The 15,080-nt window shown below is 40.4% G+C and overlaps 1 protein-coding gene across 1 annotated transcript in view; it reads right to left on the bottom strand.

Annotated features, from left to right (window-relative positions):
- npdc1a (neural proliferation, differentiation and control, 1a) overlaps window positions 1-14,338 on the bottom strand; it is a 28,625-nt gene extending 14,287 nt beyond the window's left edge. The window contains exons 1-2 of the mRNA XM_069163397.1: window positions 14,012-14,338; window positions 315-461 (exon numbers count right to left, since the gene is read on the bottom strand). Coding sequence (XP_069019498.1) covers window positions 315-461; window positions 14,012-14,132 — 268 coding nt within the window. The 5' untranslated portion in view covers window positions 14,133-14,338. The remainder of the gene's footprint in view (window positions 1-314; window positions 462-14,011) is intronic.
- Between the last annotated feature and the right edge of the window lie 742 nt (window positions 14,339-15,080).

Here is a 15,080-nt window from a genome sequence, read left to right on the forward strand (position 1 = left end):
CTCCGGGTTTAAAAAAATAAATCAAACCAAACCAAAGGTGGTCTGATGTGAAAGACAAAAAGAGTAGAAGGAAAGAAATCAATCCTCTCTTATTTGTAGTTATGAGTAGGTTGGTCTGTGTAAGTGAAGGAACATTGTCTTTTGCTCATTTCCCTTCTTTCTGTATTACCTCCATCTTCGTTACGTCTTAATATCATAAGGGAAGCCATGTATCCACTTCCAGCTGTAATGTGCTCAAATGAAACGCAGTGTTTGTGAAAGCAGTGAGTGCAGGGCCATGTGTGCTGGTGTGTGAAATGTCCTTTCCTTCATACCATGTTGAGGGTGCCTGACCGACACGCAGCGTCCGTCCTTGTTCTCCTGCAGTGAGGGGAGGCAGGGACCACAGTAGGAAGAGCCATGCTGGCAGAAGTGGCGTCTCTGTTTGGCACAGTCGAGAGGGGGAGGGCACCTACTGTGAGCTGTGAGAGAGAGAGAGAGAGAGAGAGAGAGAGAGACAAAAAAAAATATGAGTGTCCCAACCACATAGATGTGATGTAGAAATTTTAACTAGGACATTAAATAACCCTCTTCCTGTTGAAGGAAGTACTAAAAAGGGTTCAAAATACGATACGCTTCACCTTTTTAGCCGGCTCTGCTAGGATTAGTGGATGTCTCTTCAGAAATAAAACATCTGCCCTAGCGCATCTGCTGATGTCAGCGTTACATCACAGCTTCACTGCCGTGTTTGAAAACTGATTTAGAATTTGCTGTAACCTCATTCAGCTTATCAGAAAGGGAGAGAATTTTAAATACTGCCAGTCAGAAAAGCAAATTTTGAATAATTTTCTGCAATTTGCATTGAGAGCCCCCCTTGTTTGGCACTCCAAATCAATCAGGTGAAATTACAGTAAAGATGTGCTCCACATCTGCTCTTTCACAATCACGTCGGATAATTGCTTGGCCTGATTACTGAACGCGCGCGCGCACACGCGCACGCACACACACACGCACACGCACACACACACACACACACACACACACACACACACACACACACACACACACAGCATGCAAGACACGTAAAGACGCAGGAGTGGGTCACAGAGTCAACAGCATTGTGTTTGGTAGCCGAGGGCAGGTGGACCACTGGCAACCTATCAGTGCGGATAATGAGCCCAGCAGTGGGCGGCTAAAGGTGAACAGCACAGTGGGTGTTGATGCTGGAATAACAGACAGGAATTGGTATAAAGTGGGAAGAGAGAAAGGATGAATCCAATATTTTTGAGGTATAAAAGGGCGGGGTTGGGCTAGGTGAAAGATCATTGCTGTAAATGAGAGATCGAATACATGATTTTGTATATAAATTGTTTGGACATTTAACAATGAATTAAACAGGCCTCATCATATATTAGTTTAGATAACGTAAAATAAAAGTGGACCATATGTGCTTCATCTTTGTGATGTGGTTGTGTCGTGTGCGCATCCCAATTTTCAAATTTGCTTATAACTTTGTGCCTATATGGACTAATTTCACGTACATGACTGATGTATGCAGTTGGTGGATATTGCTCCTTTCCAAAGTTCTGCTCCTTCATCCAATTTATTTGGTAATTTGATTTAATGTCCAGCCTCTGTCAGTTTCTCTTTGTCGCTCCTACACTCTACTTTTTACTTTTACTGAGCATTTTCCTGACACTCTTTGGTCTGTCTTTGATAAACTCAAAAATACAACACGGTTGGTGATGAGAAACATCTACTGCTGACAGGGAACGGTTTCTTAGTCGTTGATTGTCTATGAGCACAAAAACAAACCGTTAACTTAGTGGCATGAATCGCAATGTCACAAAACTATCACGCAGGTTGACGAGTGCCTGAGGGTCCTTGACCGTTGCTGGTTGGTTAAAGTCATCCTGTCTTTTACTGTTGCCGGGGAATATCAACAACTCTATCGCCTCTATGTTTAATTACTGCCTCATATGATTAGTTATTCCACATCCCTGTGAGTGTTATTATTATTATTTCATTTTTTTTTTTTTTTTTTTACTTCTGGTCTTACCTGCCTTCCTTTTATTTCCCTACAAATATCAATCTTTTGTCTAATCTTTTCAAATGTTTTTATTGATTTCCTTCAACCATAGAGGAAAAAAAGCTTCTCTAGAAATAGCTTACTCTGTCCTTGTCAAACTTTTTACGAGTGCTTAATAATTAATATTACTTCATTGAGCGAGTGGAATTAATTCTTGGGTACATCTGTGTGTGACTTGTGTTTTCACTCAATCCACTTACATTAAAATATGGCTAAATCTGTGTTGTTGTTTTTTACCCTCGTAAGCTGTTATATTGTCCCTTTAATGCTCTACCAACTACCTGGTAGCTTCCACTCTTACTCCTACACATAACCATACTGTGATGTGCTGTAAGACTGCCATCCTTCAACTTTGTCGAAACAGTTTCAATGATGAGCACTATTTACTGGGATTATACAGCTGTAAAATAACCAGCTGTCCTCCCTCTTTGTGGGAAACCGAGATAGTCCAAGATAAAGAGAAGCAGTTCCTCATAAATGCACCATCATTACTGAATGAAAAGATGAACACTAGGCCAGTCTCAAGATGTCTTCTGCGTGGTTGTGATTGCTGTGATAATGCCCAAATAGTTCAGGGTGTGCATTAACATTAGTAAATCATCTCTGTGAGCTGCAGTGCAAAAGCCTTCAATCAAAGCCACTAGAACAACTCTATACCAAGTTCTCCCTCCCTTTAAGACACAGGATCCTGCTGGCTTCTTTTAAAACATGCTGCCTTTTCCAACAATCTTTCACCTTTTATTCAGGCTCCTACTTTCCTGCCTCTGCTTGACCGTCCCCTCTCATTCACCTCGCCTTACCCATGAGTCCTGTCATCAAATTATTCCACCGCCCATTTTTTTTTTACGACTCTATGATCAAAGCGTGGATCAGGTGCAGATGACTGCACTCATGTCCCAGATCAAACAACCTGTTCCCATCTGCAAATGTCAGTGGAAAATCTGAACTATTTAATGGATCGCCACAAAGTTGTTTTGCAGGCATTCATTGTCACCGGACGAAGACTAATGCAGCGGTTCTAAAACTGGGGACACCTTGCGAAGGCATCCGCAAAATAATTGAAAAAAGAAAATGGTGTTGCTATGACTGCTGTCAATCCATTAACACCATGATGTCGACAGCTCAGCGAACTGTTAGCAAACTAGCTACCAGATGATAGACAAATTCTTAAATTCTACAGGCAAACTAAGAAAATATAATATGAGCTATATTAAGTCTTTAGACTTAAAACAAAATGTTGGGGGGACATTTCTCTTTATTTTACAGTCAATCATGAAGATATAAACCAGAAAGAAAGGGTGGAAGAGAGGACATGCAACACAAGTCCCTGACTGGAACTGAACTGCAGTTGTGTGGCAGCAACCATTTGGAAACGGAGTCTCTCGACCTTTTCAACACACACATCATTTATTCAAGACATCCAGCGGTCATCGACATCTCGGTATCACACAGGAAATGGTTTTGAGATATTGGTGCAACTGTAAGCTCCAATGCATTACAAGAGATTGTCACTCTGTAATTCATTTATCGAATTTGTCCCAATCCCGAAACATCACCCCACATGAAAAAATATCACATTTGCTATCTCTGGAACATTAATGGATCACCGGTGTCTAGAACATCGAAAGGAAGAGGCTTTTAATCCCTGTTATGAAAGTGAGAAAGCACGGTGTTCTATTTTTCAAAAATATCTGCACTCTTGATTATAATAATGCAACACTTCTGGTCAGCACTTCACCTGTTATTCATCATGTGGGAAGTTAATGTGGTGAAACCTATTGCAGTCACATGGATGCAGATAGGAAAAGCAGAGCATAAATCAGGAAGGAGCGGCTGTCCAATTAAAACTGCATTCATTTCCATTTACCAGCAGTTTAAACCTTTTTGTTATTATCAAACCTTGATACTACTTACACCCACATAATGGTACTTTTCTAAACACACTTGAATAAGGTGGCCCTGAGAGCTCAATGCACTGCAACTTAAGAGATGAGATATCTCAATCAATGTTAGTGGATAAGTCTGTGCTACTTTCTGTATTAGGTTGTTTTATGTTCAGCAGTTTTTGTAAATGCTGAACAGATGTTGTTTAAAACATATTTGTTTTCTACTGTTCTTTCTACTTGCATGTTATTATTGTAATTTTTTTTTTATAGTGCATCTCAATTTGTAGCTTAACAAATAAAGATGCTTGTCATGATATTACTACGACAACGCAGCTCAAATCACCACTCACCAGCCACTTTATTAGGTACACTTTGCTTGTACCGGACTGGACCTCCTGTTGCCCTTCAGAACTGGGCATTTTCACCCAGCGAACCGCCGCTCACTGGATGGTTCTTCTTTTTTGTACCATTCACTGTAAACCTTAAGAGATAGTTGTGTCCAGCCCTTCTGGAACCAACCATCCCATGTTCAAAGTCTCTTAAACCACCTTCAGCAGATCCCCATGACCTTTACTGCCACAAAGAGGGTTGTGTTTACCGTGTTCATCAGAAGAGTCCATATGAATTATCCCCTTCTTTAAGTTGAAAGAATGCCAAGAATGTGCAAAGCTGTCATCAAAGTAAAAGGTGGCTACTTTGAAGAATCTAAATTATAAAACCTATTCTGGTTTGCTGAGCATTTTTTTTGGTTTACCACATAATTCCATGTGTTCCTTCATAGTTTGGATGTCTTCAATATTAATCTACAATGTAGAAAAAAAAGAAAAATAAAGAAAAACCATTGAATGAGAAGGTGTGTCCAAACTTTTGACTGGTACTGTATGTTAGCAGTGTAGAGTTGTACGTCATAATTTAAAAATACATCTGAGGAAAATGTTGATATTCCCAATGGCCTCATCTTCTCCCCCTGTCATTCTGCCTTTGCATTTCATGCATTACGTCAGCCACAAGCTCGCTAGCTAAATCATTAGCCTCCGTGATTTTTAAATGCTGACAACACAGTCTTTTGGTGTCAACGATGACGTTGCCTAACAGTGGTGTTTTCACGACTTAACCACATGAACGCCAAGGATATCATGCGCAAGACTTCCTATGTCTTAACCATGAGGTTTTTTTTTTTTTATCTGAAAGCAGCGAAAGTCTAGATGGTTTCTGCCATGTGATTGGTGGATTATATACAGTATATACTTTACATTATTGCATAAGGAAATACTCAAGTTATCATTTTACACATTTTCTTACTCAAAAACTCAATGTTCAATCCAAAGCTAACAGGAAAAGTTTAACAGATGGACCTAATTAAGTATTCGATGAGTGTTTACCAGCATAACAAAGGAGTCACAGAAGTGAATTTCAAGTCGCCATAAGAGGTGGCCTTGTGTCAACATGCCTCCCACACAGTGTTGTTGCTAATTAGAGATCAATCAAGGGGACAATGGAACAGGAATACAAAACAAAAGACAGACAAAGAGATGGAGACAGAAAAAAAACCCTGATTTCCTGCAGTACATCAAGACATTTGGTCTCAGCGAAGACAAAGGAGGTGTGAAAAAAAACATGACATTACTCAGGGACACAGAAAGTAGTCCTTGGAACGAGTGAATGATGACTTTGCTAACCATCTGCTGCTGCTGTTGCCAGGCTGTGTGTTCAGCAGTAGCTTTGCCAGGAAGAAATGACAGAGGCCTTCTCACAGCCTGGTAAACACCTACCACTCTCACAGACCAACAAATACATGCACACACACACACACACACACACACACACACACACACACACACACACACACACACACACACACACACACACACACTATTAACTTGTGCTCCTTCAAGCTGTTCTACAGATACAATACAACGAATGCTGCCCAAGCTGTAACCATGTGTGTGTGTGTGAGAGAGAGAGAGAGAGAGAGAGAGAAAGATTTAGAGGAAGTGGGAAATGGGGTAGGCCAGGAGGGTGACACTCTCAGTGTGTGTTTCCTGACCCTGAGATAGCAGACAGGAAGTAAGCCAAACACTCCAAATCAAGTGGAAACATTGAAGAGCTCTGCTTGGTGCTCTTCACTCGATATATAAGCACAGTGTTTACTTCCACATGGGTGAAGTGAGTGAATGCCTTTGTGTGTGTGGCTTTTTGAGTTTCTATGCTGCTGTTTGCCCACCATGCCTCATTCTCAAAAGATAAGAACAAGCAAATGCCAAACAACCTGTTTCTAGAGGTTTGGTTTTACTTGCATCAGCTGGAACAAACCACATGCTTGTATGCTAGTAGGAATATTGATATAAGATGTAAGCCATGAGCCAATATACTATTAATTTGTCAGAGATTTTGCCATATAATTTATACACAGGTAGTTAAGATTATTTTATTTTTTTTAATCTCGATCTATTTTATCCAATTACACAAACATGGAATTCGTTAAACTGCTGTTAATTTTCATTGGTGTTCTTACATCATTTTTACATCAGCTCTCTAGCAGAAAACAACCGATTTAAAAAAAGAATCTAAAAACAGAACATTTTCAGTATTAATGGTCATGTATATACCACTGTGGTGACACCGATTTTATCCACTGCTAGTTTCATTTTCGGAATAAGACAACTTAATTTAAAACGAGAACAAAATTATTGTTAAGTAGTGTGATTAATGTAACGTGTGTGATTAATGTAACGTGAGTAATATTAAAAGAAATCAGTATAAACCAGTATAAAAAATGATTTACCAAAACAATCATGTGATCATTAAATAGGTATGATAAACTGTTAGCTGCTTCAGCAGAGAGCAGGACAGTGTGACACAAATGAACACATTTTATACACTTTGAATGAGTTCTATGTTCCTTAGCATTGCCAAGTCAAGGCAATAAACCCACCTCTGATTGGATATTGAGTCATATTAAATGCAGATAAATTGAAGCAAAGTATAAGTAGGTTTCAGTCAAACCTTTTAACACAAAGAAAGTTGCTCAGCTCAATGAAAAAAAGCTGTTGCGTCACTCTTTACTTAAGAAAATGTCAGAAAGCCCCGAGACAAAATTTCCTTACGACACTTGTGGAAACTTTCTCCCTTACCAGTGTCACAACACCAAAGTTAATGTAGGTGTTGGTTTCCCACCATAAACTGATGCAATGACTTCTTCATGTGAAATTTAAGGTGGAAAATAGGGCATGACTGAGCACCTGTTTAACACATGTGCAATCTCACGCGCGCGCACACACGCGCGCGCGCACACACACACACACACACACACACATACACACAAGAAGATTAGAACGATCGAAGCAGGAAATACACTGCTAATTATGCAAGCGGAGAGAGATAATAGTGAAAAGGAAGTGATTCAAATTTAAAAAAAATATTTCCTCCATAGTGGAATGTGAGCTTGGTGAAGAATGAGGTGGAACAAGGCTTTGTTTTGTGACACTGCCTTATCTCTCTTTTCTGTTGCAGTTCACTTCTGTCCTGTCAGACAATGATGAGTGTACACCCATTTCAGAGGGGACAATTACTGTGTCATTATAATGAGAGTGGAGCAGAGCAGCACACCCTACATCAAACAGAACAAAGATTAAAGGAATTTAAATACCATGGATGTGTGTTGGCAGCAAATAAAAGCGGCACATGATTCAGTTCTTTTTTGAATTAAATTTTTCATGGCCAACGTCTTACTTTGGTCCTTAGCTGGAACAGTTTCCGCAACATTTAAAACGTTTTTTTTTTTTTTTTTCTCGAGCTGATTGAATTATTGAGACTATAGTAAACCATTACCACAGAGTGATTTGGCTGCTTTGGCTCACAATTACCGTAAAATGTTTTTTTTGGGTTTCATTAGCAAACGTGTTTTTACTCATGTAATTAAAGCATCTCCTGTGTAGGAACAGATTACTGCGCTTGAGCACCACGGAAAGAGAGTCAATGCTGACATTCATGCTTTAGGTTTTAATAGTACTTCTATTTGATCGGGTAAAACAGACACAGGCAGTCTTGTTGAGGATGTGGCAACACACAAATGCAAACCTGTGCATGCAAACCTGCTGACATAGGTAACTGCATGTGCTTTGATTTGTCAGTTTTCATCACAAGATGGGTTTGATAAAAGACACGGCGAAAGGAACCGTTAAGGTTTGGATTAAAGCTGAAGGAGGATCGAGTGGTTTGGTTCAATCCAGATTAAACTGTGCTCACTCTGATTTGATCAAATGTCTATAAGCGCTCTGTAAATTGATTAATTGTGGCCCTCTCATTTCCTGCAGAGGTCTGGTGGTTGACAGTACGCTCTCAAATGAAGGAGCCAAATGTCGTACGAAGTGACAGAAAAAGCGATGGTTTGAAGAAGCCACTGCAGCAAAGCTTTGGCTCACCACTTGTTCTTCAGATATACAATTTGAGATGACAAAAACTACATTAAGGCGGATCAATAATAATGATAAGTGTTTCCTGGTTGTTGCGTTCAGTCTGATGGTTACCTACTGCATAATTTCCCTTTCCTGGTTATGTCTAATCCCCTCAAAGACCACACAAGCTACATAACAGGTCCATTTGAAACTAGAGGGAGCACTTGTTATCTATAACTGTCATTTTCTAAATGACTTCCTGGAAGCACTGAGCTCCCATATATAAAAAAATAAGGTAAAATTATTTTGTTAAATTGTTTGAATGGTATTCATGTGAATGTGTCTATCAATTTGGCCCAGCATGACAGTGAATTATGTGTTTACTGTCTACAGCTAGTAGCGCTAAGGTAACCTCACATTATCAGTCTTTCCTTATAGTCGTGGGAGAAAAAAAAAATCCTTTCATTCTTTAGTTGCTCTACTGATTTGTTCCTCATTCCACACAAGATTGTCAGACTGCACTGAAGTCTGCTCAGGAGTTTTCATCAACGCCTTTGATATGTACTATAGATAGCTCTAGACATAACACAGTTCACTTTGTGAGCATATGGCTCTGGAAACCCTCTCGTTGGGGATTGTTGTAACGTAATGCTCGTAGACCCTAGGTCATTTTCAAACTATTGAAGCAGCCTTTAACCAATTGGCACAGGCCATCATATGTGGTGTGCCAAAACTCACCAAGCTGTAAACAACAGAGACCCTGCCCCCAATGTGAGCAGATGTGACCATGTCATTATATGACATTGTTCTTGCTCTGGCTTTAATTCCTCGATATTTGCTAATGTTGCTACAACTGTCTGCACTGCTTCTTCTGGCTCTTCCAATGCTGCCATTGTTGGAACTACATTTAGAAACAAAGGCTTGACTTCAACGTAATCACACTTGACCACCTTAACTGGTCGCTGATATGTCCGCCCATCGGAGTAGCTGGGCAAACCTTATTGCAAACTAGTATAATCAAAGCAAAACTAGGTTGGCGCAGCCAGGCAAGGTAAAGCTATCATGGGATTAAAACCCGAAAACACAACTTTCACGCACTACAAATGAGTGAACACAAAATCCAGGAATACAAGGTCAAGGACAAAGATCCAATTATGATGCAGAAACAGGGACAATTTAAGTTAAAAGTTAACTAATTGCATACTAAAGTGAACAAATGAGCCCATATACTTAATTTCCAGTCCTTTCAGGGAACCAGTCATTGTGTATGAACCTGGTTATCAACTCTAATGTCCCCTGCCAGCATCGTTCCAGCCAGCTGACTTTTTACTGCTCCTACTACCCTCTAAAACACTGATAGTTCTTTTCATGCCGGGCAAAAAAGGTGATTGAAAAATAGAGTCCAGTGGCTGTGTGTGTGTGTGTGTGTGTGTGTGTGTGTGTGTGTGTGTGTGTGTGTGTGTGTGTGTGTGTGTGTGTGTGTGTGTGTGGAAAGAGATAGAGTGTGACGCTGATGATAGGAATCGTTAAAGCTTAATCCTGGTGGAAGAAAAGGCCAGAGGCACTGAGCTTTCTGAATAATAATCACACCAATTCTTTGTGGGTTTCATGAATGACAAACCTGGCATTTAAATGTGGCAGCACCACCATGATCAGGCTCAGTCAGAATATTGAGAAGTGAAGATGTTGTTTTCTAATTGAAAATGCTAAAATTAGACCAGCAAGAACATGCGGATCAAACATTTTCTCTGGCGTAGCTAATTCACCGTGCCCCACTGAGCCTGCATTATACAACAAATTCTGCATGTTAAACTAATTACTTTGGAATTTTGGCCAGCAGACTAGACAAAGTTTATGTAATCAATTGGTTAAATGGAGATTTTGGATCACTTCCATCCCCAAAACTCAATGCTCTGAGAAAGCTTTCAGGAACATCTACACACGATGGTCTCTTAAGTGTTTCCTGAACCAAACATCTGCCAAACTGAATGTGTTTTTTGAGGCTCTATAGACAGCAGACAACATCAATATATTTACCAATTTTATAATAATAAATCTTTTATTTACAAAGTGCGTTGGGGGTAGATATGACTCCAGCTGCATTCATGCGCAGTTACATTTTGAAATCACTTATTTCACATTAGAGTGACAGAAAAAGTGTTGCCTTGTTTCATCTTGTGATTTCCACACAACATACAGTGCATCCGGAAAGTATTCACAGCGCTTCACTTTTTACACATTTTGTTATGTTACAGCCTTATTTCAAAATGGATTAAATTCATTTTTTTTCCTCAAAATTCTACACGCAATATCCCATAATGACAAAGTGAAAATAGTTTGCTTAAAATTTTTGCAAATCTATTCAAAATAAAGAACAAAAATATAACACATACATAAGTATTTTACAGCCTTTGCTCAATACTTTGTTGAAGCACCTTTGGCAGAAATTACAGCCCCAAGTCTTTTTGAGTATGATGCTATAAGCTTGGCAAACCTATTCTTAGGCAGTTTCTCCCATTCTTCTTTGCAGGACCTCTCAAGCTCCATCAGGTTGGATGGGGAGCGTCGGTGCGCAGCCATTTTCAGATCTCTCCAGAGATGTTCAATCGGGTTCAAGTCTGGGCTCTGCCTGGGCCTCTCAAAGACATTCACAGAGTTGTCCCGAAGCCACTCCTTTGTTATCTTGGCTGTGTGCTTCGGGTCGTTGTCCTGTTGGAAGATGAACCTTTGCCCCAGTCTGAGGTCCAGAGCTCTCTGGAGAAGGTTTTCATCAAGTATGTCTCTGTACATCGCTGCATTCATCTTTCCCTCCATCCTGACTAGTCTCCCAGTTCCTGCCGCTGAAAAACATCCCAACAGCATGATGCTGCCACCACCATGCTTCACCGTAGAGATGGTATTGGCCCGGTGATGAGTGGTGCCTGGTTTCCTCCAAACATGACGCTTGGCATTCAGGCCAAAGAGTTCAATCTTTGTTTCATCAGACCAGAGAATTTAGTTTCTGAGAGTCCTTCAGGTGCCTTTTGGTCAACTCCAGGTGGGCTGTCATGTGCCTTTTACTGAGGAGTGGCTTCCATCTGGCCACTCTACCATACAGGCCTGCTTGGTGGAGTGCTGCAGAGATGGTTGTCCTTCTGGAAGGTTCTCCTCTCTTCACAGAGCAACGCTGGAGCTCTGTCAGAGTGACCATCGGGTTCTTGGTCACCTCCCTGACTAAGGTCCTTCTCCCCCGATCGCTCAGTTTGGCTGGGCGGCCAACTCTAGGAAGAGTCCTGGTGGTTCCAAACTTCTTCCATTTACAGATGATGGAGGCCGCTGTGCTCATTGGGACCTTCAATGCTGCAGACATTTTTCTGTACCCTTCCCCAGATCTGTGCCTCAATACAATCCTGTCTCGGAGGTCTGCAGACAATTCTTTGGACTTCATGGCTTGGTTTGTGCTCTGACATGCACTGTCAACTGTGGGACCTTATATAGACGGTGTGTGTCTTTCCAAATCATGGCCAATCAACTGAATTTACCACAAGTGGACTCCAATCAAGTTGTAGAAACATCTCAAGGATGATCAGTGGAAACAGGATGCACCTGAGCTCAATTTTGAGTGTAATGGCAAAGGCTGTGAATACTTATATACATGTGATTTTTTTCGTTTTTGATTTTTAATAGATTTGCAAAAATTTAAAAAAAAATTATTTCACGTCATTATTTTGTCAGAATTTTGAAGGAAAAAAAAGAATTTAATCCATTTTGGAATAAGGCTGTAATATAACAAAATGTGGAAAAAGTGAAGCGCTGTGAATACTTTCCGGATGCACTGTACACAACCAATAGCCTACATCCTGCCACAATGTCACCCATTCAGCTGCCACTGGGGGTCTCTCAATCAACACAACAACAACAAAAATACCAATGTTTGTTGACATAGTGAAGTACCATAGGTTTTGCCGATGAAACTCGATCTCAGTTAGTGATGTCTTCTGTTTTACATTTTAACTCCTGCTGTCTCTTGCTCGGCGTGTCTAATATTTAGCTATTTATCTGCGTCCTTTACTAGATGCAGTTTATTTGTTGTGTTGTAAGCTAATGCAGCTAGTCAGCCCGCCTAGCTCATGCAAGCCAACCCATGGTAGCTACCGTTTCTCAGGAAGTTATAACAAGTAGAGGGATAACGTGGATGTGACGCCACTGACAGGTGACCCACTGACAGGTGACCCAATGGAATTGACCGTTACTTTGATTAAAATGACTTAAATCTCTGGGTTCAAACAATGCTGGAAGCATTTAGGATCATTTAAGTACACAACTCAACAATATAATTTAGATCCAGTCATTTTTATACATTTTAGTGCGGAAAAGTTATACATTATGCTTTTAAACTCCGATTTCAGGTGAGCACAGAGAATATTTTTTTCTACTTTCTGCAGAGGCTTTTGAAAGCTGTCACAAAACAGTGTCACATATTGTACATCATGACAGTCAAGCTCAAACATCCAGGAGAAGTAATCATGACAAAAACACCGCTGTACAAGCAAATTTATGATGTGTGAGGAGATAAGAATTGGGACTTTTCAAATTTACCCTATTGGAAAAAACCCACAGCAGGTACTGCGTCACTGCCTCTCCACCCCCCTTGTTATGCATGAGCAAGTTGAAGGTACACACCAATTTAAAATTGTGATTTTCAGATGTCAGTGATCTGAAGTGAACAACTATGACTGTGGTCTGTGTTTGGGTGGAAAAACTATATTAAAATCTATAAATTCACACAAATCTGCGTCCATAATATAGCAGTAGGTGTTCAGAGCCGACTGCAGTGTGTGTGTGTGTGTGTGTGTGTGTGTGCGTGCGTGTGCGCGTGCATGTCTTAGATAAAGGTTTAAGATTACATGTGTCAGTCCAGCTGTTGGTTCTCCCATGGGTTTTTGTGTTAGAAGCTGAGGCGTAGATTATCTCTCCAGCACAAATCAACAGTGTAGAGATCCATTACTCTCGCACACACAAATACAGATAAACCAGCATAATCAATCAAACCTGTAGGCACCTATATGCTCAAATCCGTCAAGTCAGTTCCCAGTTTCCAGATCACCTAATTACTCCAACGAGAAAAGGCTCATTATTTTAGGAAATTCCTGTTTTTACAATAGATTTTGTTCCTTACAGTTATAGTTTAAAATGTAGGCTACTTCATTGCCTGTTTCTCTTTTCATCTAAAAAAATTAGGACCTTTACTTGGATTTTGTGGCTGCTGCTTGAAATAAAACCACACTGTGGATTCCAAATCATTATTTCTCATAAATCTATATTAATCAAATCATATCCCATTCAATTTGACTTTGTTCCTTTACATTTTGGATGTGCTTAGTGTAACATTAAAAAAAATAAAACACACAAGGAAATATAAAGTGATCTGACAAGGAAGGGATTTTTTTTTTTTTTTTTGAACGATTGTCTTTCCCTTGTGCTCTTCTTACTCAAATTTGCACTTGTTTTAACCTGTCAAAAACAGCCGTCTAAACTCCTGGGACGTCCCACACCAGCAGCAACAAAACTCACACCGTAAACAATCAGAAAAAGTGAGAAAAATCACACGTATCTCACTAAAGTGCGAAGACTTTGCGGATAACTGGCTCGACAGCTTCGTGTTTAATGTGTGACTTTACCTTGGAGGCTAGCACTGGCAGGGACGACACAAAGGAGGACCGCGGAGACCAGCAGCAGGGAGGCCCGGTGCTGCCGTCCGTACGGCGGGCTGGAGAGAAGCAGCAGCAGCATCATCATCATCGGGTATTCTCGGTGGCGGAGAACCGTAAACGGAGACGGGTGTTGTTGTCATTCCCCCATTGCTTTTTGGGTTGTGGTTTCTGTTTTGCTTTGTAATGCAATCGAGCTTCAGCGTAAGGTGCACACGGCGATAAACTGGGCAGGTAACACCGGAGCGCAGACTGTCCACACACAGTGCGCACTCACTGTAATCCGCGGCAGTGCTAAAGATAGCGGGGCTTCACGCAGGGGAGGAGGGTGGGGATGTGTTTGCCATGCTGCCTTCATGGCCTCCTCGTAAACCTTTAAATTCAAACACGGACTGCTCCTGTCAGACTTGTAGTTTATTCACAATAGCCTATTGTGTCTTTTTGTCATCACTGTAATGATTATGCCCGCAGTTAGAGACTGCTAATCTACTGTCAACCTGTTCAAAGTCGACATTTTAATTGAATGTGATTGAAAGTGGTTCTTTCTTTTAAAGGTGCATTATGTAAGATTTAAATCCCATCTCGTCATCACATTTTCACCATTAAGAGGTGATAGCGAATCACTTTAGCTTCCAGGCTGTCCACAGCTGGACTGAGTTTGGTCAAATTTTTGTGTATTCTTGCACTGCCGTAGTTAGCGGTTGGCTTTTCTTTTCATAAATAATGGTAGCCTATAGATATGTTGTATGTTAGTAGTAAATTGACCAAAAACTAAAACAAAACAACAACAAAAAACTCCAGTAAAGTCTGTAATCTACATTATAGCTCTCTCCATATAGGAAATAGCCACAGTAAAACCATAGTCTATATCAATGCCACTCAAGAGTTTGTTTTTTTTGTACAGTTTATGTTGTTACTGCAATACAGACTATCCAAACAAGGTCATTACATCTGGTTTGTTTTCAACATAAAATTGCCTTAGGTTAGGTTAGGTTAGGTAGTTACTTTATTAATCCCAGAGGGGATTTTTTTTTTTCCG

This window comes from Embiotoca jacksoni, unplaced genomic scaffold (assembly GCF_022577435.1).
Source record: "Embiotoca jacksoni isolate LCO1_2020_lvr unplaced genomic scaffold, fEmbJac1.0.p SCAF_10, whole genome shotgun sequence".
In the NCBI taxonomy this organism is placed as follows: Eukaryota; Metazoa; Chordata; class Actinopteri; family Embiotocidae; genus Embiotoca; species Embiotoca jacksoni.